Source organism: Gavialis gangeticus, unplaced genomic scaffold (assembly GCF_001723915.1).
Source record: "Gavialis gangeticus isolate Ggan-Ray unplaced genomic scaffold, GavGan_comp1, whole genome shotgun sequence".
Taxonomy (NCBI): Eukaryota; Metazoa; Chordata; order Crocodylia; family Gavialidae; genus Gavialis; species Gavialis gangeticus.
The window spans coordinates 30,204,641-30,223,003 of record NW_017729029.1 but is presented as its reverse complement, the minus strand read 5'-3'; the positions used below and the strand labels follow the sequence as shown (position 1 = coordinate 30,223,003).

At 39.4% G+C, this 18,363-nt stretch overlaps 1 protein-coding gene across 3 annotated transcripts in view; it reads left to right on the top strand.

Moving 5' to 3' along the window:
• Positions 1-18,363, top strand: part of DACH2 (dachshund family transcription factor 2) — a 642,364-nt gene that overhangs the window by 614,395 nt on the left and 9,606 nt on the right. For all 3 annotated transcript variants that reach the window (XM_019521377.1, XM_019521376.1, XM_019521374.1), the window contains 2 exons: positions 7,148-7,291; positions 10,476-10,541. In XM_019521377.1, the coding sequence (XP_019376922.1) occupies positions 7,148-7,291; positions 10,476-10,541 (210 nt within the window). The remainder of the gene's footprint in view (positions 1-7,147; positions 7,292-10,475; positions 10,542-18,363) is intronic.

Genomic DNA, 18,363 nt, shown 5'->3' with positions numbered 1-18,363 from the left:
AGGCAGAGGACACAAGATGGAGACTTGACATACAGAATGGAAACTTGACATGACTTTGGTTCACTTACAAACACAGGCCTAAACCATACTATATCCATATGAAACAATAAAAATCAATATGAAATTTATAATAATACAATATAAAACAGTAAGAATCAATACAAACCTAATAATAATACAGTATAAAACAGTGGATAACCAAAAACTTGCTACCAAAATAAAAATGTTAAAGCTTATCCTAAGTCTGAGCTTGCTTATGCTTGTCTATAGGGAATAGAGAGGGAGAGAAAGAAAAGCCAAAAATAAATGGGGAAGGGAATGCATATCTATCATATATATGTGTCTACATGTATATGTATATATGTGTATACATGTGTTTGTATATATATATGTGTATGAAAAAAGAAAAACTTGGAGTTTTGCTACAGTTTACCATGTATACTCACTGCTGTCTCGGTAGCTGCCCTGCATAGGATCTGACAAAGCAGGCTGCTTTCATTTTTGTCCTGGTTACCAGTTTGCAGATCTGGCTTGTGTACTTGGTGTAGAGGAGTAGGAAGATATCTGCCATTCCCCTGCCTTTAGTCTGTTTGGTCTATAGCATAGCATTTTCCTTGCCACCTTCTCTCATCTGGATCCTCAGAAGAAGACACCCATGGCTCTTGGGATTTCGTAGGCAACATACTTTAGTGGGGGGAAGACCAGTGCAGTGTAAAAGAGCACTGGTAGCAGCACTGCCTTCATGAGCCCCCCCCCCCCCAAGAGGGGGCACATGTGCCAAAGTCCAAACCTGTGCCTCACTTTAACCTCTTTTTTTTCCCATGCCTTCTTTCCACTGAACTGGGGGGGGACTTTGCCCTGAGGATCTTGACCCCCACTCATGGGGGATAGAGACCACCCAGGGCTGACAAGTTCACCCAGTGCTAGGCAGGTGCTCTCACTCACGTTGAGCTTGGTCCCCGCTGCCCCTTCATAGACCTGCATGTGGTTCAGCATTCTCTCGACTGATCACTTGTCTCTGCACAGGACATTGAGGTCATCCATGTACACCAGAATCCTGGTCTTTCCCTGTTGCCACTGGGATTCGGGACTCTGGTGATCCTGGGATTCTGCCTAATCCACTGGGGCTCCATCATGCAGATAAAGAAGATCAGGGACAGCAGGAAACCCTGCTTGACCCCCGACTCTACCATAATCAGCATGCTCAGTAACTGAGCAGCACCTCACTGATAACGTCCATGTATGGTGTCCTTATTCAGGCAGTGAGGGGATACCCATCTTTCTCAGCATCTCAAAGAGAAACCGGTGGGATACTTGGTCATAGGCTTTCTCCAGGTCCAGGTTCAGCACAATGTTCTGCTCTCTCTCCTGTTGGAACTGGAGCACATCTTGCAGCTGCAGCAGGGTTCCATGGATCTGGTGCCCTGACACTGCGCACGACTGGTCCTTGTAGATGATAGACCCTAGGACAGATATGAATTGCATAGCCAAAGTTTTGGCCAGCAACTCACAGTTCAGGAGGGTTATGGACCTCCAGTTTTTCAATTCCTCCCTTGGCCCCTTCTTGTACAAGAAGGTCATGAGGCCACAGTCCATCCCAGCCCCCAGGAAGCCCTCCTGAAGTTGCTTTTAAAAGACCTCCAGCAGGTCAGAGCCCACTTGAGCCCAGTAGGCTACCTGGAATGCTTTGGGAAGGCTGTCTTCCCCAGAAGTTTTACTGTTCTTGAAGCTATGAAGGGTCCTATCAGTCTCCACCAGTGTCCACTCCTCCTCTAGCTTCTGCTGTTTGTCTTCAATGAGGGCCCAGATCAGCTCCTGTAGGCACTGCTACATGGCCCCTGGGTCCTCTGGGTGCTCAATATTGAGCTTCCAGTAGAAGGTGGCCTAAAGGTGATTTGCTTAAAGTCATTCACCCGGCCAGTGCTAGAGCTTCTACTAGAAACTTGGGTTACTGAGTCCTAACAGAATGCTGTATCCAATCCTTAGTGTGGCTCTGCCTTCATGAGGTGAAGCTGGACCAGGTTGCCCTGTGCCTCATCTGCATATACATTTTTGGAGCATCCCAGGACTTGTGACAAGAACACCTGGTTCCCGTCATGGGTGGAGACTAAATAACACATGGATCCTTTGTGGGGGTGTTTGGAGTACACACACATACCAAGCAGTGCTGGGATGTGGGGTCACCATGGCTCGAAATACTGTTGACTCTGCTAGGAAAGTAAGAGTGTCGTTGAATGAGAACTGAATGCCTGGTCTCTCGTTGAATGAGAACTGAATGCCTGGTCTCTCAGCAATCCCATTGCCCAGCAGTAACATCAGTAGACTGACATTATGGTCTGCACATGAATGCAGCGAGGGACAGCTCCCTTTCCCCTTTATCTTTATTATGTAGAATGAGGAAGAAGGTAGTGGAAAAAAATTAAGCAACACTCCACATCCTCCAATTATTTTCTGTATTTTGAGAATTTAATATTTAGAATTTTTTGAGCTCTCTGTGTTATTGGACACATCTCCATCATCCTTTTTAATCGCTAACTGCAGTATTCAATCAACTCTTCAGACAGTATTAAAGTGGCTGTGCAAATTATGTGGGCACTAAGACTTGTGCAAGTACATATGCATCATTGCTTTTATACTTACTTTCTTTCTCCAAGAACATTTTTTCTTTTTCTTTTTTTTAGTCAGAAGTACCTGATAGATACTGTTCACTAGAAGCAAATAAATAATGGGTGCTGGTGTAACAATCCTGTCCACAGGAATTCAGTTTTTATTTGAATGATGCTTTTGTATATTATTTTCCATAGTGTAACCTCACAGTGCTGCAAATGTATAGTTATCCATACCCAGAATGAACTTACAGTATATAGGAACAGTAGCATTTTGTCATTAATGTAAAGCTTGTGACACTTTATTCATGTCTATGAAAACAGGTTCTAACATCACAACTGTATTATGACTAGTTTTTTTTTTCAAAAAAAGTATTGATAATCTGTAATTTTTACTTGGATTAATTTTTACAATTTTTTTATACAATTAAACCTAAATTTTTATACCTATGATGATTTTTTTTAGTAATGTCTATTATGCACAAATAGAACTTTCCCATTTACACAGAGAATAAACTACTAAGCATACCAAAGCAAATTAACACATTTCATTCTTGATGGAATTTGTAAATTCTCATTAAAGTCTTCATCAGGTGCATGCTAAACTTTAAAAACAGAAATATACTGTATTTATTTGACTAGAAGATGACTCTGATTATAAGATGACTCCCCAATAATTGGATTCTATATATGGAAAATATATACATTAATTATAATTTTCCAGTATAGAATATAATTATTGGAGGTTTGGTCTTTATTTTGTTCCCTTCCCACTGCTGCAGCAAGGAAAATAAATCTGGGAGGGGGGGGTCAGGTAGCCCTTTTGCTGCCTTCCCTCAATGTTTTTCCCTGGAAGCCCCTTTGCCTTCTCCTCATTATCAGACCCAGCTTTCCCTGAGCACCTAGAAGTGAGGAGCAAATTTGAAAACAATAACCTTGAAATTAAATATGGCTGTAGCAATTTGCATATAGTACCCATGCACTTAGTTCATCCAGAAATGATGCATTTTACCTTGATTTTAAACCACTGCAAGTTTTAAAGCAGGTAATCTATAAACACACGTCAAGCAGCACTTTGGCACCTACTTATATGCATTGCAAACTATGCTTGATATTAGTTCAGATACCCCCTGTGGAGAAATTGCCCCAAGTTTGTCTCTCTGCCTACGGGGCTAGCTAAGCTGTAAAAGTTCCAAAGAGAGGGGGAACATGCTCCTCCTTTAGTCTCACATTCCCACCCATATGACTAGTCATCTCACCTAGTCAGTCCGTCATTTGGAAGTTCTGGTCAGCAGCCAATGGGTCTGCTTCTGGTGGGAACTTAGTGATGAGGTCAGAGCAGGTGTATAAAAAAAAATCCTCCTTAAGGAAGGAGGCTGAGCCATGTTTTGGAACACAGCAGGCATCCTTAGGAACATGGGAACAAGCAGATGGCCTCTGGAGCTCTTTTAGACTCTGGATGAATGTGAGTAACCTACCTGAAATGTAGCCAGTAACTTAGGATCAAGTGTTCTAGCAGCCTATCAAAGGGATATCAAGCTGCTTCCATTTGCTCAGGGTTATTCTTTTGATACAACTTTGACATGTACCCCTCCCCATGCCTGCTCTTTCACCCAATAAAGCCATCCGCTATAGCAAGCCTTGTTGTACGTGCTTGGGAGGGACTGGGCAGGCCTTTTTGCTCCCTTTGCTTGGCCGACTAAGGGAGGCTACGTTCTATGCTTCAGGCTATAAGAAGCACCCAGATATATTCTGCTGGGGCTAAACAACCCCTAGGTCTACAGGGCCTGTGTACCCCAAGTGGCACAGAGACTGGAGCTTGGGTGATGGCAGTGGTTACCCCAGGCTGGTGGGTGTGATCCAGGAAAGGGGTTGGGCAGAAGTTGGTGCCCGTGGGGAGGTACCTGCAGCTTGGTTTTGGTTAGGCGCACTAAAGCAGGTGGCTCAGTGCAGAAGTGCCCTCTACTGTCCTGCCACACCCCCCACAAACGACTTATGGGCTACTTAGCACCCACTTGTGACTGGAACTGGATGTTCTTGTAATGAGTCCTGGGATGCTGCAAAAATGTATATATGCAGAAGAGACGCAAGGCAGCCTGGTCCAGCTTCACCTCATGAAGTGTGGGGCAATACTAAGGATTAGATAGAGCATTGCGATGAGGCTCAACAACCCAAGCTTCTAGTCTAAGCCCTGACACTGGCCTGCTGATTGGTTTTAGGCAAATCACTGCATATATTTGTGTGTCTGCTGTGCTATCATGGAGCTAATGATGCATATTTCCCTTGTAACGTGCTTTGGGATCTACTGATAAAAATTCACTGTAGAAAAGCTAAGTGTTAATTCATTGTTATCCCTTTTGAGCCAAGCAGTTAGTTAAAATTTGGAGTTTTACATGCTGTTAGAAGTTTATGATGATGTCCTGTTCTTTGATGCCATCCTGTTTATTTACAGAGAATGTACACAGAGACAGACTCCAATTACTTCTGATGTGTCGAAGTGGACTGTATTTAGCTGTGCAACTGCATATTTTGACACTAATGCAGAGTTTGCAATTCAGTTTTTGGTAGCACTAGTCTAGACACTAGTCTAGGCTACTCTAGACACTCAGTAAGGTGATGTTCTGGCTAGGCAGCTGCCTGGGGGGAAACATTACTCAGATATGAACATAAGCCAGGGAAAAAACTGTGGTAAGGTTTAAATGGAAGATGCAGTGGGCCAGCTACAAGAATAGGGCTGGAAAGGGATTTCAGCAGTGCTTAGCTTTGATTCTCAACCAAGGTTCTGGGGCACCCTGGGGTGCCATGAGATCCTTCGAGGGGTGCCCAGGAAGTGTGAGGAGATAAGCAGATATGGGCAGCTCCTCTTGCTTGATGACTGTCCTGCCCTCCACTGCCTTGCCCTTCTGCAAGGAGGTAGCCATTGTAACAGATGCATTCGTTTTTTAAATGACGTGCTGCTTGGTTAACAAAAGTTACGGAGGTGTGCCTTGAGTCTGACAAGGGATACCTTGAATCTAAAATGTTTAGACAACCTGTGGCCTAGGGGTTAGAGAACTTTTGGAAACAGAAGATAAAGGTACGAGCTTCATTCCCTGAGTGAAAGCCACTAGCCACTAGGTTAGTGATTATTTTACTTCCAGTAGGTATGTGTGCAGGACAATTCTGTTGTCACCAGCACAGAATAGAATTCCCAACTGTTTATACGCATAAAAAATTGCAGTTATGTGCCTGTGTATGCACTGCTTACATATTTGGAAGGTAAATAGGATCTGTCACAAAGACCAGTTTCCCTCTGTGCTGAAGGAACTGAATGATGGTAGACAGTTTCTTTGCTCAAAGTTCCAAGCCTCTTTCCATCTTACCAGTATAATCTCGCTGGGCTCTCTCTAAGGCCCACACTCAGTGAGCTTTACTGGCTTTCTCCTTGCTTTTCTCTTTCTACCTGGCTGGCTTTCAGTGCTTCTAAATGAAGATTCAGAAACTGCTAGCAAAGAACACCCAGCTCCTGAATTTGTATTCAACCACCAGTGAAACCCTTCTACCTTCATAGCTCATCTGCTGATGGGCCATATATTTGGCAGGTGTTTTAGGCAGTAGTTCTAATTATGCCATGTCCTGTATAAGTCTTTATGCCATGTCCTGTATAAGTCTTTATGTCTGATTAGGTTTCATAGACATCCCAAATGTTATTTAAAAAAAACCAACACAACTTAATGCCAAAAAAGTAGAAGTAACCAAAAACAAGTACAGCAGAAAACAAAAAAATGCAGTTAAGGTTCAAAAAGGAGCTTAACCATATCTCCATTTTTTTCCTGGATGAAGCACACAAGTCTACCTTTTAGCTTCTATAAAGTTTCACTCATACTCTGTGATAGCAATATTATTATGATTGACCATTCCAGATGTTGTTATTTGTACATTGCAAATTCTTATACCATCTCCTAAGAATGTCTAAATGACTAAATCTAATGCTCTGCCATATTTGTGTATGTATCAAAGGGCTCCTCACTTCCACTTCAAAGATGCTAGAGGTGTGACTAGAGTTGCCTACTATTCCATGCAACCATTGGTAAAATGAGTGAAATAGTCTCAGGGAAGGGTTGGAAGCTTAGATACTTATTTACCTACTGAAAAGATTTTAAGTTTTTATTAAAAATAATTTAAACCAAAATCCCATATTCCCAACCTCCTCAAAGATTTTAGAGTTGAAATCTAAAGCGTCCATATTTCTGAAATCTGCTGAAATTTCGTAGCTGGCTTCTCAGCCTGGTTTTGCTCCATTCTTGCCTATTTTTAGTGATACACTGAAATTAACAGGACTATGTGTGAAAATAAGGATAGCAGAATTATATGATTTTAAATTTTGATTTTTTTTTAAGTCTGCATGTGGATCTTCATTTTTTTGGATCAGATCCATAAGTGTTGTTTTTGTCCCCTGAAGTAGAATCAGTCTCTGGGAGCTTGAGTGCAAGCTGATTAGTATCTTTCTTATATATAACGCATGCTTTAACAACAGTCCTTGCAATATATTTATATTTCAGCAACGATTCAAAAACGCTTGAAGAAAGAGAAAAAAGCAAAGAGAAAATTGCAGGAGGCCCTGGAGTTTGAATCAAAGCGAAGAGAACAAGTGGAACAGGCACTTAAACAGGCCACGTCAGGAGACAGTCTCAGGATGTTAAATGGTATGTTTTAGTTGGAGTTCGAGAAGGAGCTTAGAATGATGTTTATCAGTTGTAATTAGCTGAGAAACATAAAATAGTGCACAAAAAAATCCTGTTTAAAAAAAAAAAAGCCTTGTGCAGAAATAATTATAAATCAATTGCAGGCCAAGTGCACTAGATCATTAAATAAAAAAGAATAAAATATCTAGAAGGACACACAGACAAATTTATGTGAAAAGAAATACTATATATTGTTACTATAGAAACCTGTAAAAATGATGATTGGGGCTGTATGAAACTTGGTTTTAGTTGCCATGAGGTTTCCATCTGTGCTGGTTGAGTTTCACAATTACTGAGTTTCATTTTGAAAATAGCTTGTCAAACCCAATATGAACTTGTCCAGCCTCAGAATTTATTAAGCTTACCATGTATAAGTCTTTCTGTCTGATTAGGTTTCATAGACATCCCAAATGTTATTTAAAAAAACCCAACACAACTTAATGCCAAAAAAGTAAAAGTAACCAAGAACAAGTACAGCAGAAAACAAAAAAAAGTGTTTGGTGATACAACAAGATGTTGAATCTAAAGCAGAGCTGTCAAAAGTTAGCATTTTTTTCTTTATTTGAAATTTAACTTAGTTGGGTATGTCCAGATGAGCACACATGTGAGGTTTGTGGCACCTCAAAGCAGTTTGAAGCATTACAAACTGCACATGGCACACATGCACCCATTTGCTGCACTGCTAATATGCAGTGTGGCATTTTTTTTGACACTGGGAGATCCCACGGGGTGTCAAGAAAAACAACAGTGGAAAAAAGCAGCGCAGTGCATGTGGCAACAGCATGTGCCTCCAAAAATGGAGCCTGGCCAGCCAGAGCCATGCTTTGGCTGCTGGCCAGACTCATGCAGCCAGATCAGCACCACTGCTATCCCAGGAGGCTCCCAGGACCGCAGGCAAGGTTGCTGGGATGAGAACAGGTGCTGGCCCCAGCATCCCCTTATCCACCTGGGCCAATTCGCCCCATGCCAACCCCATTTGCAGGGACATGTGCAGCAGCACAAATTTGTGCTGCTGGTATTTTTGCTGCAGCAACCACATGCTCACGTATGCAGACCTGAATTAGCTTTAAACCAGCTAGATTAGGTACTGCTAATAGTGGCACTGTGGTAGAATGGAACTCAACACAGGTTGCCTCAGATGCTGGATACTTGGCCAGTTAGCCTGCTCTGAGTTCTGTGCTAACATAGCTACATTGCTAGCAATATGTAAGCTAGTCCATTTAAAGCCAGCTTGTGTATGTCTACATGTTCTGCAGTGACTTATCCAGAGTATACTGATGACTATGCTGGAGCAAATTGAATTCTGATATAACATAAGAGAATTTGGCCTGGTTTCTTTTCAGAGGAGCAGAGCATTTGTAGTTCCTAATGATTATACCAGAATTTGAAGATACTCAGCATTTCTGAAAATTGTGTCCCTTATTTTCAAAGGATGTCAGGACTCTGCTAATGTTATCAGCATATATTTACATCCACAATTAATTATGGGGCTGAATAGTGACATTTAGACCACTGCTTGATTTATAGTCGCAATCAGGTAGCTATCTAGGTATTAGTAACAGCAAGAGGAACAACTGCTGATATTTCAATGATAATCTGATTGCATGAACAAATCAACTAGCTCATTAGCATCTTATTTTATGATGACAAAATATGGAGGGCTATTGTGAAAAATTAAAAAAAAGAACTCTGAAGATCTTTCCCTATTATAGTCGCTGCTATTAGTTACCACTGACTTCGTTGTAGTATGCATGTACAGTATATATTTTAAAGTTAAAAAACTCTTTAGAATAACACAGTAAATTCCCCAAATAGTTAGGAAAGAAGGATATTCTTCCTGAGCAGCAGCCTGAGTAAGGCAGATCCTATTTGGTCACAACCAATTCTGATCTGATTTTTGGAGTATTCTTATCTTATTTACAATAGAAAATTAGAACACAGCTTACTTGGTAGCTCTGCACTGGTCTATAATGAGAATTTCATGGTTGTGATGTGACCAGGAATGGATGCTGACCCATCAAACCAAACAGGTATTGACAAGCTTAAGATGTCCCAGATCTGAAAGAAAAAAAAAGGTAAATTTGAAAATAATGTGATTTGGGGGCGAGGAGGCATTTAACATATAACTCTAAATTAATATAACATTTTAAAGGAAACATACAAGTTCCTTTTAAATATACACAAATGTGCTTTTTAAGTGCTGTATTATAAAAGAAAAGCAGATGTTTTTACAGGATTCTGTGCGCCATGGATTCAAATCACATACTTTATATGCTAATCCTTGATGGCATTAGGTGGTATAGTGGCATCTGTTAGCACAACACCCAAGGGTGTTTGAGCCACAAACCACCCACAAAGGCTATGCGTACAAAGACATTATCAATATTAAACTATGGTTCAAATGTATGTTACATCATTAGGAACTTTTCTTTCTCACCTTAGGAATTAACTGCACAGTCAGTCTCTGGAGATACTGAAATATTTCACAAAACAGAATTTTGTTTTGGGAAGGAAAGCATTTTTATTGACTCCTAAGAAGAAACTTAAAGGAAACAGTACAATATCTGTTTATATTTTAAAAAATCGACATTTATGTATGCTTGAGAAAAAATGGCTATAAATGGGTATATGATATTCCACTAGTCTCCTTTGTAGAGGGTTATTTTAAAGAAAAGTTGTTAATATAAAATTAGGCTAAGACGGCAACATTATACAAGAGCTTAAATCATATAATTTGACACTGTCATGAGCTTGCTAGCACTGGCTGTCCTATATAATACTTTGGTCTGCAAGTATTCTGCTAGGATAAGTCAATGTAGGTTAGTATTTTTCATCACTAATTTCCCCGTTTTCATGTGAAAGATGTCCCTGGTACTCCAGAAGAGAATTTCAATGCCATATTAATAACATGTGTTGATTAGTGTCTAATCACCAGAGAAAGTGTGAAGTATGTTAAAAATAATTCACTGTAAGGCTGGTAATACTTTCACATTTTGTAAACTGTTGGAAATCCAGTGAAACTTGAACGTTATATGCAAGGCTGGTGAAACTTAAAGATCGTCCTCATTGCAATAAAGATTTTTCTAAAGCTTCATCAGGGGAGAACAAGGTGGAATGTATTAATCTCAAATGTAACATCTTTCAGATGCTGGGATCCCAGATATGGAAATAGACCACAATGGAACCCAACATGACAGTGCTGCAATGCAAGGTACAGTATGTTTTATAGTGTTGCTTCAGAATCCATGATTTGTTGTATTCTGAAAAAATAAGACTAAATGCAACATCAGCTTTCTCTAATTATTCATACCTGGCAAATATACAGAAATAGTAAAACATTCTCCAGTTTCTTGTTTAGTTAAGAACACCATTATAAAGTCAGTAAATGCCTTTAGAAACAGAGGAATATATATTATTTACAGTATGAGCAAATATCAGATTTAAGTGACAAATGCATAGAATACATCCAAAAGGTGCCAGTTTACATGCCATTTTTTAAACGGTGCAAATCAGAAGTATTGTTATGATGAACAGAAATGTACACAAATACACATGTGTACACATACACAAAATGCAAATATATCTTGACAGAAATACCAAAATCCTTGCAAAGAATATTAGTCATACAAGTAAAATATATGTGTACACACAGAGCTTATGTTAATAGCATGAGTCAAATATCAAAACTCATGAAATGTCATATGTAAGTATGCTATGCAGTCCATTATTGTATAGTCTTAGTTATGTAATTTTTCCCCAGAAGACTCCCGCCTCGGAATCAGTGCACAAAATGGATGAGGGTAACCTACTGAACTGCTATTCAATATTTAGTTTCTTCCTTGTTGTTCCATGTTTGGCCCCATGATTTATTTCCTGCACACTATTCAAACCCTACTCTAATGACAGAATATTAATTTTCTCCAAGTCATTTCTCCGGTGCTCTTTATGATAGTATCTGAGTGTTTCCAAATATTAATGATTTTATTTCCACAACAACCTTGTGAAGTACAGGGGTGGTATTATCACCATTTTTCAGCTGAGGGACTGTGGCAGAGAGAGATTAAGGTCAAGAGTTTCTATTAATTGTAGGTACCCATTCTGAGACGCATGCAATCTGATTTTTCAGAGTTCTGAGCATTATATAGTGATTTTTATGTACAAAGCACAGCTTCCAGACTTCAGCTGTGCCTGTGAGTTCTCAGTCAATTCTTTTGAAAATCTGATTCCAGTGGCTTATATCTAGCATATAGACATAAAAAGTAGAAAAATAGTATATACCTTTGAAAAGTTTTGTATATGCACCCTAACTTGGATCACACTGGCCCTCTGTGGGGCAGACAGGGTTAGAATCTAATCCCCTAGTATGTAATTAACTACCTTAACCATGGTACCAGTCATTCCCTTCTGGGCATCCCTTTCCTAATTCACTAAGCTCCTTCCAAAATCTGCAACAAATCAAGAAGAGGTCCTATAGACAACAGTTTATTTCACTGCAAAACCCAGATTCATTCCCAGCCCATCTCCATCCTTTCAACTCAATCAAGCAGTTGTGGCAAAAAATGGTATGTTATATAATTAAAGATGGCAACAAAAATGCATTTGTAAATGGCAGCCAACATAATAACGCTGATATTTCTATGCCTTGAGTGTTTGACTTTTCAACCTATATAATTGTTTTTCTATTCTTGTTGTTCTATGTGCAATTCCCTGGGCTTTTAGAGAAAAAAAACCTAAAAAAATAGGAAATGTATCCAGGGATGCCCATATGAGATATCAGTGGGGTTGGAGCCTTTAAAACCACCACATGGCCCTCTGCCATTTGGGTTAATGGAGAAATGCATAACAATAGGAAATTGCCCTTCCATGTGTAACAGCACTAAGGGAAGATGAGACACTTTGCCATCAAGTTTTATAGATGATAAAGTGAAACTTGGATTCCCTAGACAGAAGTGTGATCTAGTGGTCAGAAACTTCTTTCTTCCTTCTCCCAGATCCTTGTCTGATTCTCTCTGCCAGTCCTACTTCTGTAGTCTGACACCCCATGTCCACCCCTTCCACCTCCACCCATCTCCACTGGTTCTTCTACCACGTCTCCATGTCCAGCTAATCCCAGTTTCTTCACCAAATCCTTATTCAATCTCACATTGATTTTCCTAATCTATCACCATTACCTTTCAATCCTAGGTTTTTCCTTCCCTTCCCACCCCCATTTGCCCACCTAAACACAGATGCTTTGTTTGAATCTACTCTCAACACCCGTGCACATCTCACTTCTGTCCTCTCAGCTTCTGAATGAAACAGCTTGCTCCTCCATGATGCCCGACAGGTGAATCACTGAGAGCACATTTTCCCTTGATATCAGTTCACATGCCCAAACCCAGACCTAGCACAGCCCAGGGCAGTCCAGTGCAGTAATTGCTGAAAACGTTTTCTTTACCTACCTGCAATCTTGAGCCTCTAAATTGCACTTCATGAGATATCCATTTAGAAACAGGTAGTATTATCTGAATTAACACCTAATATGGTTTCTGTAATCTGTTTGCCTGACAAAAGAGCATTCTTTTATTTTTGAGGCTTTTTTTTGTTTGTTTGTTTTAAATATTTGGCAATTTTTTCAAGGTGCCAGAGTTCCTGAAAGGGAAGAAAAAGTAGAAGGACCTGATCCCAAGTCCAGCTGCTCCTATTATGTTGAGCAGACTTTGGATTTGGACCTAGAAGAACAGATTTGAGAGGGAACAACCTGGATATTCAGGGATTATGTTGAACACGTCCCAATTTGGTACTCCCCTGTTAATGTAAAAAATGATTCTGTGAAATTGGATTTTAGTTACACTTTAGTTGTAAACCTGTCATAAATGGGCAAATCACTTTTTATCTTCCTCTGACAGTGTTCAGGATAATGTTGAACAATGAGTGCGTGTCCTGCTGGAATTGTTTTAGATTTTTGTAAATGGTTGATTCAGGGAGTCTGTTTTTGCCTGAGTACAGCAGGTGTGCAGTGCTAGCAATATAACACAACCACAGCAAAAGCACTAGTAAAAGCATAAAAAGTTCCCAAGCATTAAAGAATGTATTCCTTCATCCAGAGATATAAGAACTCATTTTAGACCGTTAAGAACTATCATAAGCAAACTGTATCACAAGTAACAAATGATTGTCTGCAAAGCCTTTTTTCACACAAGTTTTTTCCAACTTAAAATTGCTTAGGGTATGTACAAGTGCTACATTTAGATTAACATTTAAATTGACCTAACCCTGGTCAATCATGCAGGCATTAGCAAGTCTTAAATCACCCAAAAAATAGTGTGCCCAGTCTAAGGGGGTGCTTCTGCTTTGAGCAGGGGGTTGGACTAGATGACCTCCTGGGGTCCCTGCCAACCCTCATTTTCTGTGGTTCTAATTTTAGTTAGTTTACCTCAGGAGCTTAACTAACATTAGACTGAGAAAGGGTTAACCTAATCTAGGAAGGGTTAATTCAACCTGTCAAATGCCTGTACATGTTCACAACATAGCATTGGAGCCAGGAAAGCCCAGCCACTCACCCCAGCTCTGGGGCTGTGGTGTTCTTAACCCCCTGACTCTGGGCTCTTTGTAGGCCCCCAACACCCTCCCTATCCTGCCAGGACTGGGCATTTCCTCCCCCCCTAATCTGGCCAGACCTCCCCCCCCCCAAGTTTCTTACCTGCTCCCAGCAGCAGCAAACGCCTGGAAGGAACCCAGCTAAACCTAGACCAAGTACCCCAAATGCCAATATGTACACTTAGACATTATTTTTACACACCTTGAACAAGCTTGTGCAATCGCTGTTATGAAGAGCTCTCTGACTAATGCATTGTTAAACTCTCTTTTGGATTTTAATGCAGTTCTGCCGTGTGGGAGCATCCCACAGATTTTTGCTATGTGTTGATATGATATTATGTTTTCCATTTTCTTTAGATTATATTTTTACAAAACTTGTCAGTAAATACTGTCCTTTAGTTTTTAACAATTTAAATGTACTCTTTTCATCACCCACTTCATTTGTTTGCTTTATTTGTGTGGGGTGATGGTTCATACAAGCCTAATACAAGGTTGTTTCCAGAATATATCTACAGAACACAAAGAAAAGCTCTGGCATCAGTTAAGATCTTTCTTTCTCTATTGTCAATAGCTCTGCTGGACAGAAATCTATCATTCACAGAGTGCCTTTCCTTTGAAATTCATTTAGTTCCAGTGTCAGTATTTCTTTAAAAGGGTTTTAAGGAGAATTACAAAAATATTGCATTAACCACCTTTTACAGTGATTAAGTTGTATCATATTTTATGCTCATTTCTTAAAATGATTTTATTAATGCATGTTGTTCATATACTAAGATTCTGATATGCATGACAAATCTTTTCAGTTTAACTGGTTCACTGAGATACTTTATATGTTAACTGATCCGGATTTTTCTACTTACAGTACCACTCATATATGCAACTTTCTAATACCTTACCAATACCTGCAATCCCCCTAGTTTATGCCCCCTATGCCTAGTCTATCAGTCCAGTGTAGTTTATTTTGGGTGAGTCTTTAAAGCTGATAAAATAAATTAAGGTGCAGTTGTCCTGATGTCCACCGTATAGTTGAATGGTAAAGGAAAGGGTGATGCATATTCAAAAACACCCTTCTGTTCCTTTTTCCATAACTCGCTTGTGGCTCAGAAAGATAGTGCATCAACCATTTTATCAACCAATCTCCGTTTCACATAAAATAAACATACTGGGTGTCATTAAGTGCACCTTCAGATCAATGATTTTTGCAAATGACATTCAAGTACCATTCGAGTAGTGCATTTTTGCTGATAAAAGCAAATTAAATTAGCACAACTACAAGTGTGCTGATAAAAACTAAAACTGAACAGCAGCACCATTAGCTAACAAAGTAATATTTTCTCTTTACTGCTTTCTGCCATTTAGTTATTATCCTATTGGAAATCTAATTATAATCCTTTTACTCCCTAGTCAAACTTCACAGTTTTTGCAAGCTTAGCACTGACAAGTGATTTCATTACATTTGATTGCCCGCGCCCAGATTGACTTAACTTCACTCAGAGACCTAAAAGCCCTCTCAGTTTCTCAGATTCCCTGTTTGCACATTACAGCAACAGCTCCTTTAATTAATTAGCATGAACAGCAGTAACATGAACTGCTGAACAGAAAATAACATCATTTTATGATCGCAGGGAGACTTCTCCTTTTGCATGTTTATACCTTAGTTAACTTTTGTATTACTATATTTCATTGGTAGGGGATAATGGTATGATCATCAAGGCAACGTTATCTTAAAATTTAAAAAAGTAGATGTTATCTTAATACTAGATGAAACTATACAAAATATGAAGGCCTTAAATTTCAGTAAATAGACAGCACTATAGAGGAACTGACTTTTCTGTAATGAAAAAATGGCTCAAAGGAGATGCATAAAGTACAAGGGCAAGGTGACACAGAGCTGCTGCTGCTGCTTTGTTTGTGAAAAAGCCAGGGACAGATTTAGCAAGAGGGCTGTCAATAACTGAATAACTTTTTGCTGCTTTACATGTTTGGCAGTGACACAGGACATTTTAACTTTGGAACATATTTTGCCTTCTATTAATACTCCCTAAATCTGTTGGAACTCAAAAGGTTATTTTTTTAAACATTCCACTGTACCAAGTCCATTTTAAAATCAAATTTTTGTGACAAATGGAATAGAGCTCTCTCCCCCCCACACACACATTTTTTTAAGAGATCTGTTCTCTTCCCAATTAGATACAGCATTTGTTAAGAGTAATAACAACAGAGATGTTTAGCATCTGTCATGGTAGAGTCCCCTGATTCTGTTCTTGCTCTCTGGGCATTTTAACATGTGCTTTGTCGGGGGGAAGGGGGTCGGTTTAAATAGAACTGCTCTCGGAGCCACTCCAATTAAAGCGCCTGGAGCATCTCAAGTATCAGCATCCCCATGCTTCAAAATGGTGATGGGGGCACTTTATCTAAAGCTTATTGAACAAGTTTTAGTTAAGCACCCCTGCCACCATTTCAAAGTGCAGGAACACTGATACACAAGATGTGGAGGCTGGCTGGAGCACAGTAATTACCATGCTTCAGCAGACTCGATTAATTGAGTCTCGATTAATCAAGTCTTTGCCGACACACTGTAATTACAGCCCATCGGAGCGGCCTCCTGCTTGGGTGTGGGCACTGTGTGGACAAACTTAGAGCTTCTGGTGACTCCTATAAGAATAAGATTGGGACCTCTCTGACTGGTCCCTTGCTTCATGATTTAATAGAGCCTGCTTTTTAGGCCCTCATATACCTTGTTCCAGTGTTTCCCAATCTTTTCCAGCCCAAGGCACACTTACGTTAATAAAAATGTTCTGTGACACACCTGTTAAGGCATTCCCTATCCTCATACCTATTGTAGCTCATTGCCATTGCAAAATTCCACGACACACCTGTTCATTGCTGATGGGACACTTTTGTGCCGCGACACACTGGTTGGGAAACACTGCCTTGTTCTTTGTTTTCTCTGTGTCATCTTCTTTCTTCCAAGTAAGATCCAAACCTCATTCTTTCACTAATACTCCTTCTGCCTTTTCTCAGTCAGAGCTGTTTTTCTTAAAAAAAAAAAAACCCATGTATTTCTGATTGTACTGGTATTTCCTGTAGGTTTGAATAAACTGTTAGATATTTTGCATTCCATGTTTTGTTTGTCTCAATTCTAGAGGCAATGGGGGAGGGTGGAGAAGGGGGATGAAAGGGAGAAGGCAAGCATTTGCATGTTGTAAATACATGATGCCCTTTCATTGTAAAATTAGTCCAAGTAACTCCTCTTCCTAGGAACTCCTTTTGGAAATTCATTGATAAGCCACTGAGAGGTCAAGTTAATGATTTGGGCTCTGACCGTCATGAATTATTAAAGCTTCATGCGGTTACTTTTGCTGCTTAATTTTGCTATGTATGAAAAAACACTGTAATGATTCTTTTGCGGTTATGAGTATGTCATGAGACTTCTTTTGTGTATTAGCAACAAAAGTAGTAGAAACTAAGGCTACACCTTACAGGATGATAGCAAAAGCTTTATGCATCTCATTAGACCTTTAAGCCAAAATGGCTTGTTTCCTACTCACTACCTGAGAGAATCATTTAAAAATTACTGTGTCAATCTTAAACTAAATATTAATTGTACAATGCATCTGAAACATATTTTTAGGGCATGTGGAAATGTGAAGTTGATTTTTCATTATTATGTTTTACCAAAAGCAAGGTGGGAAGAGTACAGTTTTCAGAGAAGTTTTCATTAGTGTATGCTTCATTAATCTATGCTAAAATCCCTACCCCTCCATTTTAAAAAGGAGATGCACCCCTCATTCAAGCATTTGTTCAGACATTGAGTCTCAGTAAGTTTGAATCTTTCCATAGCAGGAGCCACAAAATGTTCTCCCTATATTAGTTCAAACTGATAGTCACAATATATCTGCATACCTTGTCTTCAATGAACAGCATTCTTCACCTTGACTTCTGTAGTTCATAAAAAAATTACATTCTATATACAAGTTGCTACTCCTATCCATAAGCATGTGCAAACTGCAAAGGGTCAGGAAAAGAGAAAAGGGATAAGACATATGTTAACAAACTAAAATTCATGATATAAAAAAACAGAGGAAGGGTGTGCTTGTACTTGTTTGAAACCATCAGTTTTCTTAAAGGAATGTTGTCAAATATATTAGGCTGAAAATGTTACTGTTCTTTGCCCTCCCTCTTATTAGTTTGCAAAGTTCATGACATTATTTTGACATTTTTCCTGAACCAATAGTATCTAATGAATGCTTTGCATTTTTTGTTAAAAACTCAGTACTAACAATGATTTCAATCAATAGAATTCATAGCTGACACTGGAGAAAGATTTTGATAAGGATACAGATTTTAGTTTTAAGGAATCAAATTATTTATTTAAAAGCCACAGTCAATAATTATTAAAATGATCAGACACTTTAAAAAGAAAATTTTTCTGCTTCATTTTCGTCCTCCCT